This window comes from Cheilinus undulatus, linkage group 5 (assembly GCF_018320785.1).
Source record: "Cheilinus undulatus linkage group 5, ASM1832078v1, whole genome shotgun sequence".
Taxonomy (NCBI): domain Eukaryota; kingdom Metazoa; phylum Chordata; class Actinopteri; order Labriformes; family Labridae; genus Cheilinus; species Cheilinus undulatus.
In genome coordinates this window covers 37,479,710-37,496,874 of record NC_054869.1, presented here as the reverse complement: position 1 = coordinate 37,496,874, position 17,165 = coordinate 37,479,710, and the positions used below count along the sequence as shown (strand labels likewise).

General features: G+C 39.1%; 1 protein-coding gene across 2 annotated transcripts; it reads right to left on the bottom strand.

Annotated features, from left to right (window-relative positions):
- Positions 1-11,089: 11,089 nt before the first annotated feature.
- Positions 11,090-17,165, bottom strand: fbxo4 (F-box protein 4). 2 transcript variants are annotated; one of them, XM_041788390.1, is made up of 7 exons: positions 16,910-17,165; positions 15,828-16,102; positions 15,526-15,746; positions 14,568-14,643; positions 14,291-14,463; positions 13,968-14,167; positions 11,090-13,861 (listed from the first exon to the last, which is right to left on the bottom strand). In XM_041788390.1, the coding sequence occupies exons 1-7, from the start codon at positions 17,072-17,074 to the stop codon at positions 13,769-13,771; spliced, it is 1,203 nt and encodes a 400-aa protein (XP_041644324.1). In that variant the 5' UTR covers positions 17,075-17,165; the 3' UTR covers positions 11,090-13,768. The 2 variants fall into 2 exon arrangements, with proteins under 2 accessions (XP_041644324.1, XP_041644325.1); XM_041788391.1 differs by having other exon boundaries at positions 17,013-17,128.

The window sequence follows — 17,165 nt, the reverse complement described above, 5'->3', positions numbered from 1 at the left end:
GACTCCTTGCACGGTCACTCAGTTTTTGAGGGCAGTCTGATCTAGGTAGATTTACATGTGCTATACTCCTTCCATTTCTTGGAGATGCATTTAACTGCACTCTGGAGGGTTCAATACCTTGAAGTTTTTTGTATCCATCCCCTGACTAATACTTTTCATTAACCTTTGCTCTGAGTTGCCTGGAGTGTTCTTTTGTCTCCATTGTGTAAAGGTAGCCAGGAACACTGATTAACCCATGACTGGACCTTCCAAACACAGGTGTCTTCATACTTAGTTAATTGAGGCACTTGAGCTGGTGTCAATTTACAGAGGCTACAGTCCTTGATGTATTGGCTGCAGACATAGTTTTACCATTAGGCAAAGGTGTGTAGAAAATTATTAAAAATTAAGACGAGCATTTAGAATAAAAATAATATATCCAGAGTGCATTAAAACATCTAAATAAGATTTGATAAGGACTCCTGCACCTACTAAGTTGAAGTCCACAAAAAAAAACTTTATACTCATGTTAAACAAATTATATGAAGGAAGTTCTACATAGAAATATCAAATCAATGAAACAGTATGTTTCCTATGTTAAAAATGCATAAGATTACTGATAAAACAAGATCTGTGGTAGAAAATTGGATTTTACACCATGGACGATTCGTAAATTGTCTTACAGTTTGAGTTTTACCTTGCACAAGGATGTGCTAAACTATTGAGATGTGGAGAATGAATTATTTTCTTTGCCATTAGAGAAATGATGAGCGAGTAATACATGCTCACACATCCTGTAGTCATGTGGCTTTGCTTCTAGAAAAGAAATTCTTCAAAATATTTTGTTCACCTGCTATGATTGCCTTAAGCAAAATGGAGAAGAGCCTCATACTGCTCTTTGCCTGTGGCTTTTAAATGACTAAAACCACCTATGGTTGCAGGACCGAATCCCAATTCTGGTGCTGTTAAGTGCTCGTGTCTCTACACTTATCTCCCCATGTTTTCTGTCTCTCTTCAGCTGTCCTATCAAATAAAGGCAAAAAGCACAAAAATGATCTTAAATAAATGAATAATATTTCTATCCATTAATCATTTAAGCTTAATCTAAACGTCACCTTTCATACTAATCAACACCAATATGAATTTGATAAGATAGCAATTTAATACATCCACATGAGGACAAAATTATCAGCCCCCCTATGAAAATGTCAGTTTTTCTCAAGTATTTTCTAAGTGCTGTTAAACAGAGTGGAGAGTTTTTCACACAGCTTTTCCAAACATTCTAGTTTTATTTTGGATGCTTAAACTAATTTACTTTGCACACAGAAGCAAAATTATTTCACTAAAATTAAAATGATAAACTAACTAAAATTATTAGCCCCCTTTTTATCTAGTTGAGCCATATTAAAAACCACTGTTAGTCAATGACGTGCCTTAACTTTGCAATGCTCAGAGCTTGTAAAATCAAGTTAAAACCAATAGTTATTTTCCAGTTTACACACAGTATAAAGCCTCTGAAAGGGTTTGAGCGGATACTTGAGAAGGCACCATGCCAAAAAAAAATCAGTTTAGACTTGAGAAAAATTGTTAAAGCTCACAAAGCAGGAGAAGGATCTACAAAGTTGCCACAGTATTTCCAAGAGTCAAGAACTGGAGTGAGAAGTATCATCAAGAAATTCAGTTAGAGCCACACAGAACAGAACAAGCCTGGCAGAGGTAGGAAGAGAAAGATTTCAGACATTGGAAAGAAAACTAGTGAGAGATGTGTCTAAAGAGCCCAGAACAACTGCCAAGACAGGAATTGTAGTCTCAAAGAAGACCATCACAAGAGCCTGGCACAGAAATGGACTGCGAGGTTACAGATCAAGAAAAACTCCCCTTTTGTAGAAGAGACACCTTCAAGCCAGACTGAAGTATGCCAGGCCGACCTGGAGAAGGATTATGAATACTGGAAGCGTGTCCTTTGGTCAGATGAAACTAAACTAGAGCTCTTTGGTCACAGAGACATTGGTTATGTTTGGAGAAAGAAGGGAGAGGCGTATCACCTAAAGAACACCATCCCCACAGTGAAACATGCTGGTGGGAGGATTATGCTGTGGGGATGCTTCAGTGCATCTGGAACTGGAAACCTTGTCAAGGTGGAAGGAACCATGAAGAAAGAAGGATATGTGGAAATTTGAAAGAAAACCTGAACCAGTCAGCAACAAGACTGGGTCTGGGTCGTCACTTTTTCTTTCAAAATGACAATGACCCAAAACATACGTCACTACTAGTGAAGAACAACCTTCAGAAGACCAAAGTGAACATTATTGAGTGGCCTGCACAAAATCCTGACTTAAATCCCATTGAAAATCTGTGGGGTGAACTGGAGACGAAGGTCCATGGTGCCAGAAGGTCATCAGATCTGGAGGAGCTTGAGAGAGTTGCCAAAGAAGAATGGGCTGGGATTCCTCAGAAGACGTGTCAGAGACTTGTTGGGAACTACAACAAACGACTGCAGGCTGTTATCCAGCAAAAACAATATACTTTTAACAATTAGCACCAGGGGGCTAATAATTTTAACCCTGGTAGTTTTTGTTTCTTGGGGAATATTTTCATTTCTGTGTGCATAGTAAAATAATTCCAGCATCCAAGGGGGATGGCTAATAATTTTGTCCTCATGTGTACAGACAAGAAATGTAAGACAAAGTGATACAATTGTGAATTAATAGGCTACAATCAAAAACATCATTATGGTATTAAATTAAACTTAAATCTTAAAAGGACTTAATAAAGATTTATTGGAAATAAGAAAGGACACTTGTGACCTAATGAAAAGGACAAGCTCTCATGTGGGAAACACTTCGTCCCAATTATTTCCTTATGTTGTAATGGCGACTTATATAACTTGCCACAGGGTCATCAGAGGCAAACCAGTGAAATGACAATCCCAGCGCTATCTACACCACCGTGAACATTAATGAGTCCATTGTGCCATTTCGCAAGTGCATGGTGGGAAATTCATCCCGTAGTTTCAAATGTGGTCCTGAAAAATCTTCATTTCAAGGGCTATGTCACCCTTGCCCCTTAGCCCTAGCCCTTGATTTAAAAGAGAAGTGGAATACCCCTTCACCTGACGTGAACACGCAGAACCAAGGGAAAGGGCTAAGATAAGGACTAAGGGGTAGAAATAGGATCAACCCTTAAGTGTAGTGTGTTGAGAATCACCGAGCTAAACCCAGAACTACTGCCTCTTTCTTTTTAAATGAATGTTTGCCTATGTGTTATAAATACAAATCATGGTCTGTAGCACAGAAATTCAAGCTACACTGGGGTGTGGCCTACAGGTTTTATTCTTTACATACTGTAGGATTACCTATTTCCTTTTTGGGGATTTTTTGTGTGATAAATACTGTAAAACATTTCTGTTGTTCATTTGTCTATTGTACTTTTTTATCAGAGTCTAGGCTTTGAGTTACTAGCACTTTTAATGGTTGTTGTGTCCTATCAGAGCAAGCTCACTAAGCATCATTTTTTCAGCCAATATAACAGCTCGAGCTCTCTGTAGTGGTGTATGTTTGTGACCATGTCAGATCGATCGTGTCTGTTTTTATTTTGGAGATAATGAAAGAATGGCCTCTGTGTCATCCCCTTCACATCACCTTTAATGCGTTTACTGCAATTTCACATCCAATGTGCGGCCATTCACAACTCTGTCTGTACCCTGCTGCCTATTGGATTAGGACACAAGAGGATATTGCTCTGGGGGGATAACACACTCACACAAACATACACACAGACAACAACATTAAAAAAGGACAGATCATCGTGCTCCTGGTTCAATATCCTCTCTATATGAGGCTCTTGATGGACTCAGAGTGACTAACAGATAATTCACCATTAACTCTTCTGAACCCTGATCCAGTATTACGAGTCACCGTACATGTAACAGCAGGAGGAAGGTGGGCCGGACGTGCTGAAGAGGGCAGGAAATTGAAGAGAATTGGAGAGATTGCATGGGACGCAGAAGATCCACAGAGTATCAGCATGAGAGCCCCACCATGTGCAAAACAACACAATTAAGAGGGCCGCTTAGCCTAATCAGTGAATGCATCATGCAAATGATGTTTTTTTTTTATCAGTGCCTACTTTAATCTTGGCTGTTATCCTAGAATACAAATCAGGGACTTAGCTCTAATGAAAGGAGGATAGAGTGAAAAGAATGGGATGAGACAAAGATGAAGAGGAGGGATGACAGAGGAAGAAGGGGGTAAAATAAAGTTGCAGGGAGACAGTGGAAAGGAGTTGCTTGGATTTAAATATAACTTTGCTCTTGTAAGTCAGACAGTTGATTTAATAGGAGTCATCATCTAAACTATTGTACCTGCTTTCACAGTGTGTTTTTATTAACAAGGCATAAAAGCTTCCCAAACTTTTCATCCTGTGACCCCCAAAGTAGCATAGAAGGCTAGAAACAGAATACAAGTATTCTTCATGTATAGAGTTTTGCATGTTAAATTTGATAATGTACAACTGATATCTGTGTCTGTAACATCTTTAAATACAGTGCATGTAGAAAGAATTCAGACCCCCTTCACCTTTTCTCAGTTTTGCTACGTTGCAGCCTGATGCTAGAATGGTTTACATTATTTTTTTTCTCTCTTTAATCTACACTCAGTACCCCAAAATGACCAAATGAAATTGGAATTTCAGAGTTTTTGCAATTTTATTAAAAAGAAAAAACTGATAGATTGCATTTTTTTTACTTAAAAATCCAGATATGGCTAGTTCAGCTTTATTTTTCTAAGTTGATTGAACACATTTTTTGTTTTAAGTATCAGTACCCAATCATTCTAAGTATTTTATTGTCATTGCACTCAAATTATTCGACAATCATCTCTTAAAGGAGATTTACCCTTTTAAGACGAGCTTAAATTGGTCTCAGAGGTCCCCAAAACATACCTATGAAGTTTGTTGCTGAAAAATCACTCCAGTACAGGATTTTTGTAGGTCTGAAACCCCCTCTATTTCAGGCCTTCTCAGAACGAGCCGTTTCTGTGTCTGTGGCTTTAAATGGTAATTAGCTGTCTGACTCCACCCCTGACCACACCCCTCTCAGGAAATGGATGCAATACTCCAGACACTTTTATCCAAAGTTTTAAGCTTGACTGGGATTCAAACCATTAACCTCCCAGGCAGTAGTCAGCAGGATAACCCACTGAGCTATCCAGCATCTCAGCTGCAGCTGAGAGGATCAGTAGAGGAGGGCGGAACTTTCCTCCAAGTGGGGGAGGGCCAACCAAACCAGGGAGCGGGTGCTTACGCTCCTGTTGAGGTCACCAGGAGCAAAATCTGAGAACGGCTTGTTTCAGCACACATTTTCTCAAAGCTGGAGAAAGACGGGGGGAGGGGATGGATTTTTTGGGTACTTGGGGAGCTGTGGAGAGGCCAGGGGCACATATTTTTGTTAGAAAACCCTGAAAAGGTGATTTTTGCATAATATGTCTCCTAAATCTACATAGTTTTCCCAGAATGCCTTTGTGCCATTAAACACTTTTGCGCCATGAGTGACGTTACTGACTCAGTAAGAGAAGTCCTGACTGTGTAGACCATCCTGAACAGGAAATTGACAAATAACCGACCTCTGTGAAAGAGTACTTATGGGATTAAAGTGCAACTTTCTGTCATTCACTGTGAGACTGAACAGTTGGAGATTGTTAAAAAAAAATCTGTGATAACATTACAATCAAAATAGCAATTTGAGTTCTCTGTTGCTGAATTGAGGCAGGGGCAGGGGCATAATTTTTAGTTTTAAGTAATGAGTACTCAGTCACTTTAAGTATTTTTTTTGTGATTGCAGTCAGATTATTTGAAAATCATCTCTTAATCTGCAGTTTCCAGAATGCCTTTGGCCATAGGGACGGGAATCGATAAGATTTAATGGAGTCTCTTTCTCTCTGAACACTGAACAAGATGTAGGCCACCTTCAGTGAGAGTCAATGACAAGATCACTTCAAATACTGGCTATAATAAACAGTTTTGATGACTAAAAATGTTATCAAGGGTTTTTACTAGTGTTGTTAGAATTAATGCATTAATTGCAGTGCAGTTACAGTTCATTATTAGTCCATCAATCATTTTAATTGCATGCTTTATTGTCCCTTTCAGACACTTTGGTTTAGCCATTGCAGTGTCTTCTTGCAGCCACAGGGATGTAAGCCCACCACTGCTCCTTAATGTTTCAGTTCAGTTTAAAAAACTCACAGACAGGTGCGCAGATGGCCTAGCAGTCTACTCATGTGCGCGAGCGGCCGGGGTTCGAATCCGGCCCACGGCCCTTTGCCGCATGCCTCTCCCCCAATCTCTCCCATTTCCAGCTCTATCCACTGTCCTCCTCCAATTGAATAAAGGCATGAAAAGCCCAAAAATAAATCTTAAAAAAAAAACAACAACAACAAATCTCACAGACAGCTCAGTGGGCAAGTCAAAAGTCACCTGCAGCTTGTATTATCAAACATTTACTTTTTACCATGACCTTTTTTCCTTCTCAATCCATAACAAGTTCTTTTTTTCTGTGGTTAAGTTATTGTACTAATCTTTGATATACCCGTAGTTCCTTATTTTGATAAAAAGTTGGTGGAGCTATGGTTATTCATCTATTAACCTAAGTATGTGAAAGTTGATATACACCTGTCCAGCAAGTAACTAATGGGCCATCCTTTGGTTGACCCATTATGCCACATGATCGTTCTATGATGTCCAGGTAAAGCCCAGTGCAGGAACTGTGGAGCATACACAGAAAGCTGACTTCACCTCCTTTTGTGCCTACATCTTACACGCGTGGTATACTCCAACTGTCCTAACCCTAGCCCTAAAGATACAGACCTGTTGTGTCTGTAAACTGTCTTGGGTCAGTAAATAAGGTCATTCTTCCCTGTGACATCATATCCCAGAGGCCCCTTTGGCTGTGGAAGACAAGAGGCAGCTGGAGGTCTGGTATTCATTCATACTTCCTAAACATGGCCTCCCCCACCTAAGCCAAGCTGCTGTTACACAGGGGTGTGTGCTAATGGTTCATGGGTGGTAGTTTCACATGGCAAGCCAAGGCAAGTTTATTTTACAGAGCAACATGTAGTCATAAAACCTTTCAAAGTGCTTCACAGAGTTAAAGTCAAAGCATTTATAACATGAGCATTACAGGATATGAAATGGGGCAAAAGTAAGGCATTAAAATAGAAAAATTTAGAACATAGGAAAGCAATTCAGAGCTAAGAGTAAGTTATCCACCACCTTTTTGTCGCATCATAATTTCAGGGACCTACCTTTCTACAATTAGCATTCTGCCACCAATCCAGAACCATGTTCGCATATGGTTTCTTCTCATACAGCTTTAACTTTCATTTGTGGATGGCATTGTGAAGTGTGTTGACAGTGATTTCTGGAAGTGTTCCTGAGCCCATTCAGTGATCTCCAGTAAAGAATGATGCCAGCTTTTAATGCTGTGCCACCTGAGGGCCTGAAGATCATGAGCACCCATAGACCTTCGGCCTTGTCCTTTACACACAGAGATTTCTCCAGTCTCTGAATCTTTTGATGATATTATGTTTTGTAGATAGTGTGATATTAAAAGTCATTGCAATTTTACACAAATTAACATTTTTCTGAAATTGTTCCACAGCTATCAGTTTTGAGAGATTCTGCCTCTCTAAAATACTCCTTTTATGCCCAGTCATGTTACTGACCTGATCTGCTTCTCCAACTGTTTTGCATAAGTATCACTTACTTTTCCAGCCTTTTGTTGCCCTGTCCCTACTTTTTTGAGATGTGTTGCTTAAAAAATTTCAAAATGAGCTAATATTTTTCATGAAATGGTAACATGTCTCAGTTTCATCTGATAAATTATGTTCTACTGTGAATAAATTGTGGGTTTGTGCATTTGCAAATCATTGCAATCTGTTCTAATTTACATTTTACACAGCGCCCCAACTTTTATGGATTGTGAAATACAAAAAAAAATCATCTCCAGGCTGCATCTCATTCAAGTCTCTGTTCATTCATCTAACTCTAAACAAATCTTATTCATGCACATATAAGTGCCCGTCTTTGTCCCCCTTTTTTGAGCTCTTCAGGATCACAGAGTAATAACAGAGGATTAAGTGATGTTATTATCTGCATACCTGCCCTGAAAACAGACTCCTACGGTTCACTATTGTCTTCAATGTGGTCCAGTGTCATTGTTTACCACAAGCGTGCACACACAAACATATCACAGTATATGCCGGGTAAATTACTGTAGACTGGGGCCTAGGATAGATTGCATTCTGAGGCAGAGTACACAGAGAAACATTGATGTCTGATTTGATCTACCTACATCCCTCAGAAACACACAAATGGCTCGTCCCTCTGTCATCAGGTTTAAGACAATCAGTCTCCACTTCACCAGTGTTCAGCACAGCTTGATACATCTAAATTGAACCAATCACAGTCCTGTTTTAAATCTGTATGCCTATAAAAATGATTGTGTCGACTTGGGAACATTTGGTGGATGCGCTGCTCGGTGGATGTAATTTTCCCAAAGATTTATAGTTACCGAGTGGACTAGAACAAAAGATCATCGGCAAGCAGAAGAGCTTCAATCAGGAGGTAATATTCAGCAGACTAACTCAAGTCAAACAAATAAAGGGAAAGGTGATCATTTAAAGGATCCAGATGAGCAGGAATTCAGCTTTTGTCAGTCAACTCATGCAGTAAAAGATGTGAGATTTTTTTAGGTATACATAATAACAAACAAAGAGTGAGGACATTGAGTCGTAGTGCCACTGAGTTGTGGTGAAATATATATGTTTGCCATGCTTGCAATCCGACAATTGCCTGGAGCCTTTTGTACCAAGGGGCCTCAGGGCATACGCAAAAGTGTGCATCTAATGACATCAAAAATTATTTCAGTGATGAAGACGAGGGAGTAATAAGGTGCCAAGTTTTAAAAAAGCATCAAAATAGAGTTTTATAATACAGAAGTTCCTAAAAAGGACACCTGATAAGTTCATGACTCTCAAAAAGCCTCACAATGTCTTCATTTCAAGCAAATTAGAGCAAGATCGAGCTTTACTCCTCTTATTCCCAGGGGTTCTACTTCAGATATGATTCTAGATGGAACTTCCAAAAACTTTGATTTTATAAGGTATAAATAAACAAAAACCTAACTTAGAATTTCTGAGTTTAAAAAGGAGAAAAGAAAAGAAATGAAAATTTTAGAATTAAAAAAAAGGGAAATTTTGACTTTATTAATGTAAAAATTTCAACTTTATAGAGTCCTAATTCCCAACAGAATAAAGTTGTAAATTTATGAGAAACAAAACTCATATCACTAATTGGATGCTGTCAGAGTGTTTTTTCTCCTGAAGTGCCCAAGTTTACAGCAGTGTCTCCCATAAGTCTCCATGATTATGATATTGTAATGAGTCTGGGCTAAATCGCAAGAACTTCTTGGTTTGTCCCTGTAAAAAGTAGAATTTGATGAGGCTCTCTCAGTATTTGTGCAGGCAAACAGCTTCATCTGGTATGATTTTCTTTCATGCAACAGGCCATTTTCCACCCCATAATCTCAAGAATTGTAAGTTTTGGCTCTTGTAAATTTTCAACTTTTTAAACTTGAGAAGTAATTTTCTTGTATATGTACGACTTAATGAACTCAAACACGCTGAGCTTGGTTTCTTGTAAATTAACAACTTTGTAATGTCAACATTACATTTTTTTTCTCACAATTTGACAGATCCTCTTTATTTAAATCCATCTTGCAAAGCTCCAATCTTCAACATTTGTACCAGACCCACAAAGGGTTCTGACCAGTCAGCTTCATTTTAGGGTTTAGCATCAATTGGACCACATTTTGGCTGCCAGTTTAGCTCAGTGGGTAGAGCAGACGACCATATGTAGAGGCTTTGGTTTTCAAAGCAATAGTCAAGGGATAGATTCTTGGTCTCAGCATGTTTGGTGTGTCTCTCTTTCCTCATATTCCCTGTTTCTCTTCAGCTGTTCTATCAAGTAAAAGTAAAAAGCCAGAAAAATAGTCTTGGAAAAAAAAAAGGTAAAGAGCCACACTGAAAACATTTCATGATGGGCAAAATGTTGTCGCTTTTCTCACAACCTGCTTCACGAATGTTACTATCGTTACTGTTGGGCTCAAGTTGTACAGTAAGCTTGTGTTTATAATTGCTGCTACTGCTGTAGTGATTAGCTCAGATGTAGCTGTAGAGAAGCGACAGTTTAATCAGACCTCGACTACATTTCTTTATTAAAAAAACAGCAAAGAGCCACACCAGTTTCTCTTGGCAGAGAAGATGTTTTTGCATGTCTACTACATGCAGTGGATATATGAAACAGTCTTTCTGGTGTGTCAGGTTAAATGAGGAGGGGCCTCATATTGTGCATTGCCTGGGGTCTCCAAATGAATACAAACACCCCTGTCTGTGCTGACATTTAAAGACCAAGTAAAACTGCTTTCAGTAAAATGAGGAGGGACCCAAAATTGTTTTTTGACCGGAGCCTCCAAATACCCAAAACAACCTCTGTGTGTGCTGAAGTTCAAGGGCACATAAAGAGCATTATCTTGCATAAAAATTTTTGGGGAAAAAGACTTTAATGAAATAGAAGTGCATTTTTTCAGCTGCCATTATTTTTCACATTTCTGTGAGCAGGTGAACTTTTCACTTAACAGCCGGGGATTTCCAGTGTGCCTGCACTTCCTGCAGTTGTTTTCTGTATATCACAACATTGTATGACTTGTTTTGCATGTTTTTTGATATTAGTTACTATAGTTTTGTTACTTTGCTAATACATTGCATGGTTCTGATAACTATGTAAGATTTAATGTAACATAAAAAATCTTCTAGGCAGGTCCAAGGCAAAGCTTTTCAATCACACAGCCCTAGATTCACCCCCTGGTGGCTTAAAAGAATACGCTTCATGCTCAGTAACATCCAGATGTGGATTTATCTTTAATGCCAGGTCTGACCTCAGAGGAAAGGAACCACATGGCAACTCTCTGGCACATTACTTCACCCGGTAGAGAGAAAAAGGCCAACCATTTAAAGCTTGAGAGGAAAGGAGAAAAGAATGAAGACAAAGCCGAAAAAAATGACTCATTTATTGAGATAAATTTAGTCATTGCTGTTATTTAACTGCTGCTTATCTGACATTTAAAACAGAGTGATGTAAAAGATTCAAAGCGTGACTCATCCATCATCTGGAAAATAGGTAAATCTCAAAACCATTTATAGGACAAAGACAGTGTTCACACAGTGAGCCTCAATGTACAAGTTCTAATTTACTGCTTAGAAATCACTTCTTTTTTGGATGTTAACAGAGACCCTTTCTGTGTGAAAGATTAGACTTCATGTGACTTATGCTGTCAAGTCTACCATAAAATATGCAATCCTCTCTGATTTGGGCATGCAGTGTAAATTTCATGATTTTGCAGCATATATAATATGTAAACATTTATCATCAGAAAATCATTTTGAATTCAACAAAATACAAACATTTCTTGTTTGCAAGTATGTCATTAAAAAAATTTAAATGCTTGATATATAGTTGGTCAAAAACAGTAATCACCGTATTTTCCCACTGTGCTGTTCCACTGTTGAATTATGTCAAGTTGGGCCTGTTGCAGTTTGTAAACCAACCATGTTCTAGTGCAGCAAAAAGCCTAAAGCCTATTTTGTACCATTAGAAAAAAGACGGGACATCATTTTTAAAACAAATGAATGAGCACATGAGCAGAGCTTCAAGGTCTAATTTAAGTGGAGATTATCATATCCCTAAGTGTGGTTATGACTTTACACTATCTGCTTATTCTTAACACCATTAAAGCATGGGACAATCTCCAAACCAATCTGAAACTTTGCACAAACATCTACATTTTCTCCTTGGAAGTCACCAAGTGGATTTTAAGTAACTATCTTTGACAGCATTACTCTAACAACACTGCTGGGTCTTGGTTTAGCTCAGTGGGTTGAGCAGGCATCCATATATAGAGGCTATAGTGTGGTTGTTGGATCAATTCTTGGTAAAAGGGAGTGAAATTGACAGGTGTCAGCTGTGCTGTGAATGTTGTGCTGTACCATTGTGGTGAAGAGGAAAATGCGATAAAGCTTTTAATTTCCCGGTCAATCGATCTTCAAATGCCAAAATGAGCCTAGGTACAGACATCTGGAGGGAACTGAGATGAAGGAGATGGAAAGTGTTGTGGAGGAAAGGGATGTCTGGGTAGATCTATTCAGCCTGCTACCACTGTGACCTGGCCCTGGATAAATGGAAGAAGGTGAATGGATGGCTGTGATGAACTCCCAGTCTTAGAGCTGTTTGGTGCCCCCCTCCCCCGCTCTCTCCCTCCCCATATTTCCTGTCTCTTCAGCTATCCTATCTAAACAATGGCAAAAAAGCCCCAAAAATAATATTTAAAACAATATTTAAAAATCAAAAAACTACCGTCAGGCCTTAACCTTCTATCTTCAAAATCACCATTTTTCAGTGAATTAAAAAAAATGCAGTATTTTTCAAATGAATAAACATTGAATGGTCATTGTTAGCATCCTTTTGATACTTTTTATTGGTTTAAAATTTGTAAAACCCACTGACAGATGTAATGGCACTGATTTACATAAAAAAAGATAAAAACTGCAAGACTTTGAGGCAAGTGGTTATGGCCTGACGCCAGTGATAATTTGATATGCACATAATATCTTAAATATTTGTATTTTGTTCTCCGTCCTTTATGAAATGTGTTATTGTGGCTGTGCATGTGGGTATGGATGACTGGTGCAATCTGTGTTTTACTGTTGCCCTTTGTCTGCCGAGGGACTACGGGGGGGGGGACTAGGCTGTTTTGCTCCCTTTAGACTAATGTTAATTTGTAGATTTTCCCTAATACAAATAAACTTAATAAACTAAAAATTAAACTAAATTTGCTGAGGCAAGTTTTGGTACAAACCAGCTAGGCCACTGGTTCTCAAACCTCTTCTGCACATCAACAGATAAACATATATCATTTAACACTCAAAAACCTATTTTACACAGTTAGACGTGGTGAATGGAGGGGGTGCGGCTCCCTCTTTTGATACCAACTGTACAAGTGAAGCTGAGGGTGAGATATGACTCCTTGTCTATTTTTTTAGAAGTCATGACATCTATCTTTAGACCCATTGTTGGCTGCACATTTATCTGGAAGTAGTCTCACAAATTTTTCTGTGCTTTGCTAGCAGTGCATGGCACACATTTTTATTTAGCCTTGCAGAGGCCCCTGTCATTAAGGCCTCCCCTAATGACCACAGACGCAACTATGGGAATCCCTGCTCTCGTCCAACAAGCACCCAAAAACTTGCTACTCACTGAGGAAGCATTCCATCTTTAATAGGCCACTAATTAATGGTTGGCTAATCATCACAACCATTTGTTGCTTCAAGTAACAGATGAATTCCCCTAAAGCTGTTTTAGACAAAGGGTTTTAATGTAATTCTGAAACTCTTAAATGACTGTAACCTCCTACAAATGCTTTGCATGTCTCTGCCAATTAAAAAGCTCCCTATGTTGGGTTATCTGTCATTTCCCCCTGAGAATTAAAGTTATGACAGTCTTGTTGCTCGTCCAGCTCGTTAAATTTCACTGGCAGTTTTCCCAACCAAAAACACTGAGTGCACATTTGGTCCAGATTACTCAGGAAATGCCAGAGTGCCTTTGTGTCAGGAGGACCCAGCAGTGATGTCTGGGGTTTTAATTCATCTGGCAGCAGCAGAAGTTAACTAGTTGTGAGCTAACTACCAAAGTGTTTGAATCCAGAACATCTCAACAACCAGGAAATACCATCCAAAAGGCCTGACAGGGATTCTGCTATGGTGTCCTGCACCTGAATCAGAGAGAGGAACACAGAGTCAAAGAGTCTCCTTAAAGTACCACTGGATTGGCATAAATGCTGGTGAAGCCTTTTAAATGATTGAATGTGAAGGAGTTACCATCCAGGGATTTGCCAGTTTTGGAAGCCCGAGTCTCTTTGCCATGTAAACACACGGGGTGCGACATCTGGCTGCGTCTCTGCTGACGGCTTCTGGTTCTTCTCTGGAGACACAGGAGAGAACCAGCAGAGGCCTAGAGGTTGAACCCCTGGCAGAGCTCAGCACAGCTTGAATCTGAGCCATCTCAGACTCACCTTCCCCTATTGAAGACAATGTTTTTTACTCAGAGGCTTGAAGACAGCAGAAACAAATATGAATTATGTGATGGAGAGGCAGAAAATAAAGACAAAGCTGCAATCAGAAATGTCCTCTTCTTATCCTACCTTTTCCAGGCTCTGCATTGGCTACGTAGATGAAACCATCTACGACTTGGCACACTTGTTGAACCTGAGGAGCAGGTATGTAGATTGGCCGGCCTGAGTCATCTGTTCCTTCAAGAGTAAAAAGTTTGTTACCGATGCTCTGCTGCGTCACTCTGGCTCTTTCCCTTTCTGCCCTGTACACACACAAACAAAGCTTTAAAGTGAAAAATACATGACTGCATAAAAGGAAACACAATAAAAAATGCAAATATGTTAATTCAAAGTGAAAAGAACCTACCTATTTGTTGAATACAGTGTCAGGATATTAAATTTATGCTGGTTATTAAACAGGTAACTGATGCCTGAGCCAATACCTAAAATAACAGATGAGTCTGTTGTTAGTTTGGTTACTCCTCCAGTGATAGGAACTTGTGAGAAATTATCTTAAGGCAAATACTGCCACCTAGTGGTAGAAAAAACGTACATGACTCATAATGCAACTTTTCAGTAAAAAAAACCCTTCTGATTTAGTCAAAATGTGAGTAAGACAGATCACTTCAACTATTGAATTACATCAGCATTTTAGCTTAAGTATACAGTAATTGAAGACTTAAAAAAATATAATGCAAGTATTTTTTTCTTGTTTAAATTTTGGATTTAGTAAACATATTCACAGTCATACTGGGGGAGCAGTGGTTTAGTTGTCTCTCAACCGCAAGCTTGGGGATTGGAAGCTCCTGCAGCTGCATGTCAGTGTGTACTTGGGCAAGATACAACCCCAAATTGCTCCCACAGCTGCATCAGTGGCATGTAAATGTGTATGAATGGGATAGCAGCCTCTGCCATCAGTGGGTGATTGGCTAAGCGTTACCTGCACTTTTAGTACTCAGACAACTAGAAAAGTGATACAAAAAGCTTGAGTCAATTTTTATATTTGCATACTACTATATATTTTTGTAGTTAAAGTTATATTTCTTATTATTTTACTCATTATTTCCCTCTACTTATTGTGCTAAACTTGATTGTTCATATAACTGGCATTTTTGCACATTTCTTTCTTGTGTCATATGTCTTTGTGCTTAAATTCTGTGCAGGAGCAAATGTAATGTCCAAATTTTGGTCCTGTGAATTTGTTATTTTTGACTCTGATTCTGATATACAGTTAAAAATTGGTTTAAGTGATGATTTTTTATAGTATTTATTTTAAAAGAAAGAGGAAGTTTGTTCTTTCACTTTAGCAATCAGCATTATCTCACCATTTATCTGCCTGTGAGGAGTACCAGACACAGGAAGCACATCTGGTGCATGCATGAGCCTTGTGACTAAAGAGATATCCAGCTGTTCCATGCCGGGGCCAAACATAGCGTAGCGAGGTTCAGCTGAGGGCACCAGAGACTGAAGAAATGAAGCTACAACCTGATACGCTGGGCGTGAAGGAAGCCATCTTTGTCTGCAGGATGGACAAGCTTTCAGGTATCTGATAAAAAAGAAACAATGGTAAAAAGCCTGTCCATCACCTTGTTATCAAAAAATAAAGGACAAAATAAAAGATACCCACTCTGACATGTAGTCGAATCTTGATTCCGTCTCGTTGTCTTCCCCCTCTTCTCTATCATCCAGGCTCTCATCTGCATTGATTAGGGGAGCATCCAATAACTCCAGCTGGGGCATGCTCAAATGGTCAATGGAGGGCCAGTATGGCATGTCCCTGAGCAGGAAGTATTTCCACAGTAAACGATCCCTAACTATTGCTCTCCAGTACCAACTGGTAGCTCCCAGGTGGCAGATATCAGCAGGAGACAGATAGGCCATGATGAGGAACTGTACATCCACCTTAAGAGGAGGGATATACTTTTAAATGATAGTGATTTACATGCTACAGCCTATGTTGTTTTGATTCTTCTTTGGCTCTAATGTAACCCCCCCCCCCACACACACACACACACAGATATATATATATATATATATATATATATATATATATATCCATCTATATATATATACCAGTACATTTAACTGAAATGGTTCAGTCTTTGTTTTGTTTTTTTTTTTAAATCTTGATTAGGAAGTAGGAAGTAGCATGCACTGGCAAAGCAAAGTCTAAGTCTATCCTTGAATATGTTTGGGGTAAAATTTGGGATTTAACAAATCATATATATCAAAACTTATGTTAATTTTGTTAGTATTAAACCCATGCGGTCATCAATATAAAATTATCCGTCTTTCCACGATTTTTGCTCCAATTTCCTGTTTGAACGGTGTTGCGGTTTAAAATGTAACCGTGTTAACTGGCAACTTCATCTGAACGACTCTGTGGTCATACGCCAAAAACGTGGTGTTCTAACTAATGTCTTTGTTTTTTAGGTGTTGTGAATACCGATCAGAGTATGTATGAAATGAAAACAAATGAAACTGACTTCTCTTCCCCGTTTAAACGTGTTTTAACAACAACAACCACAAACATTCGGCTCAAAGTTGCCAGTTGCTACGGTCACACTTAAAACCGTAACACCAGCGATGTATGAATTTTACATTTTGCTTCGACTCTTGGTCATTTAGCAACTTGTGGCTCTCCGTATAACATTAGTACGATTTAAATGCATTGGACATATTTCCACTCATGATTCGCATTTGCCTCACCGGTAGGCTATCCAAAAATCCAGGCTGAAGTTCATCTGCTGTCTCTTCAACAGACGTGGATTCACTTTTGACAACTAACCCACTGTTCGGAAGGTATCTGTACCTGAAACGCCGGAGACTGCGGATCACCAAGGACTCACTGAGCTGCTGTGTCTTTCCTGCCATGACTCCACATGAGGAAGTATGTGCGAACTACTATTAAAATGCAGCTGAACAGACCCAGTGAGATGTCAACACAGTTGACGTTCCCCTGTTA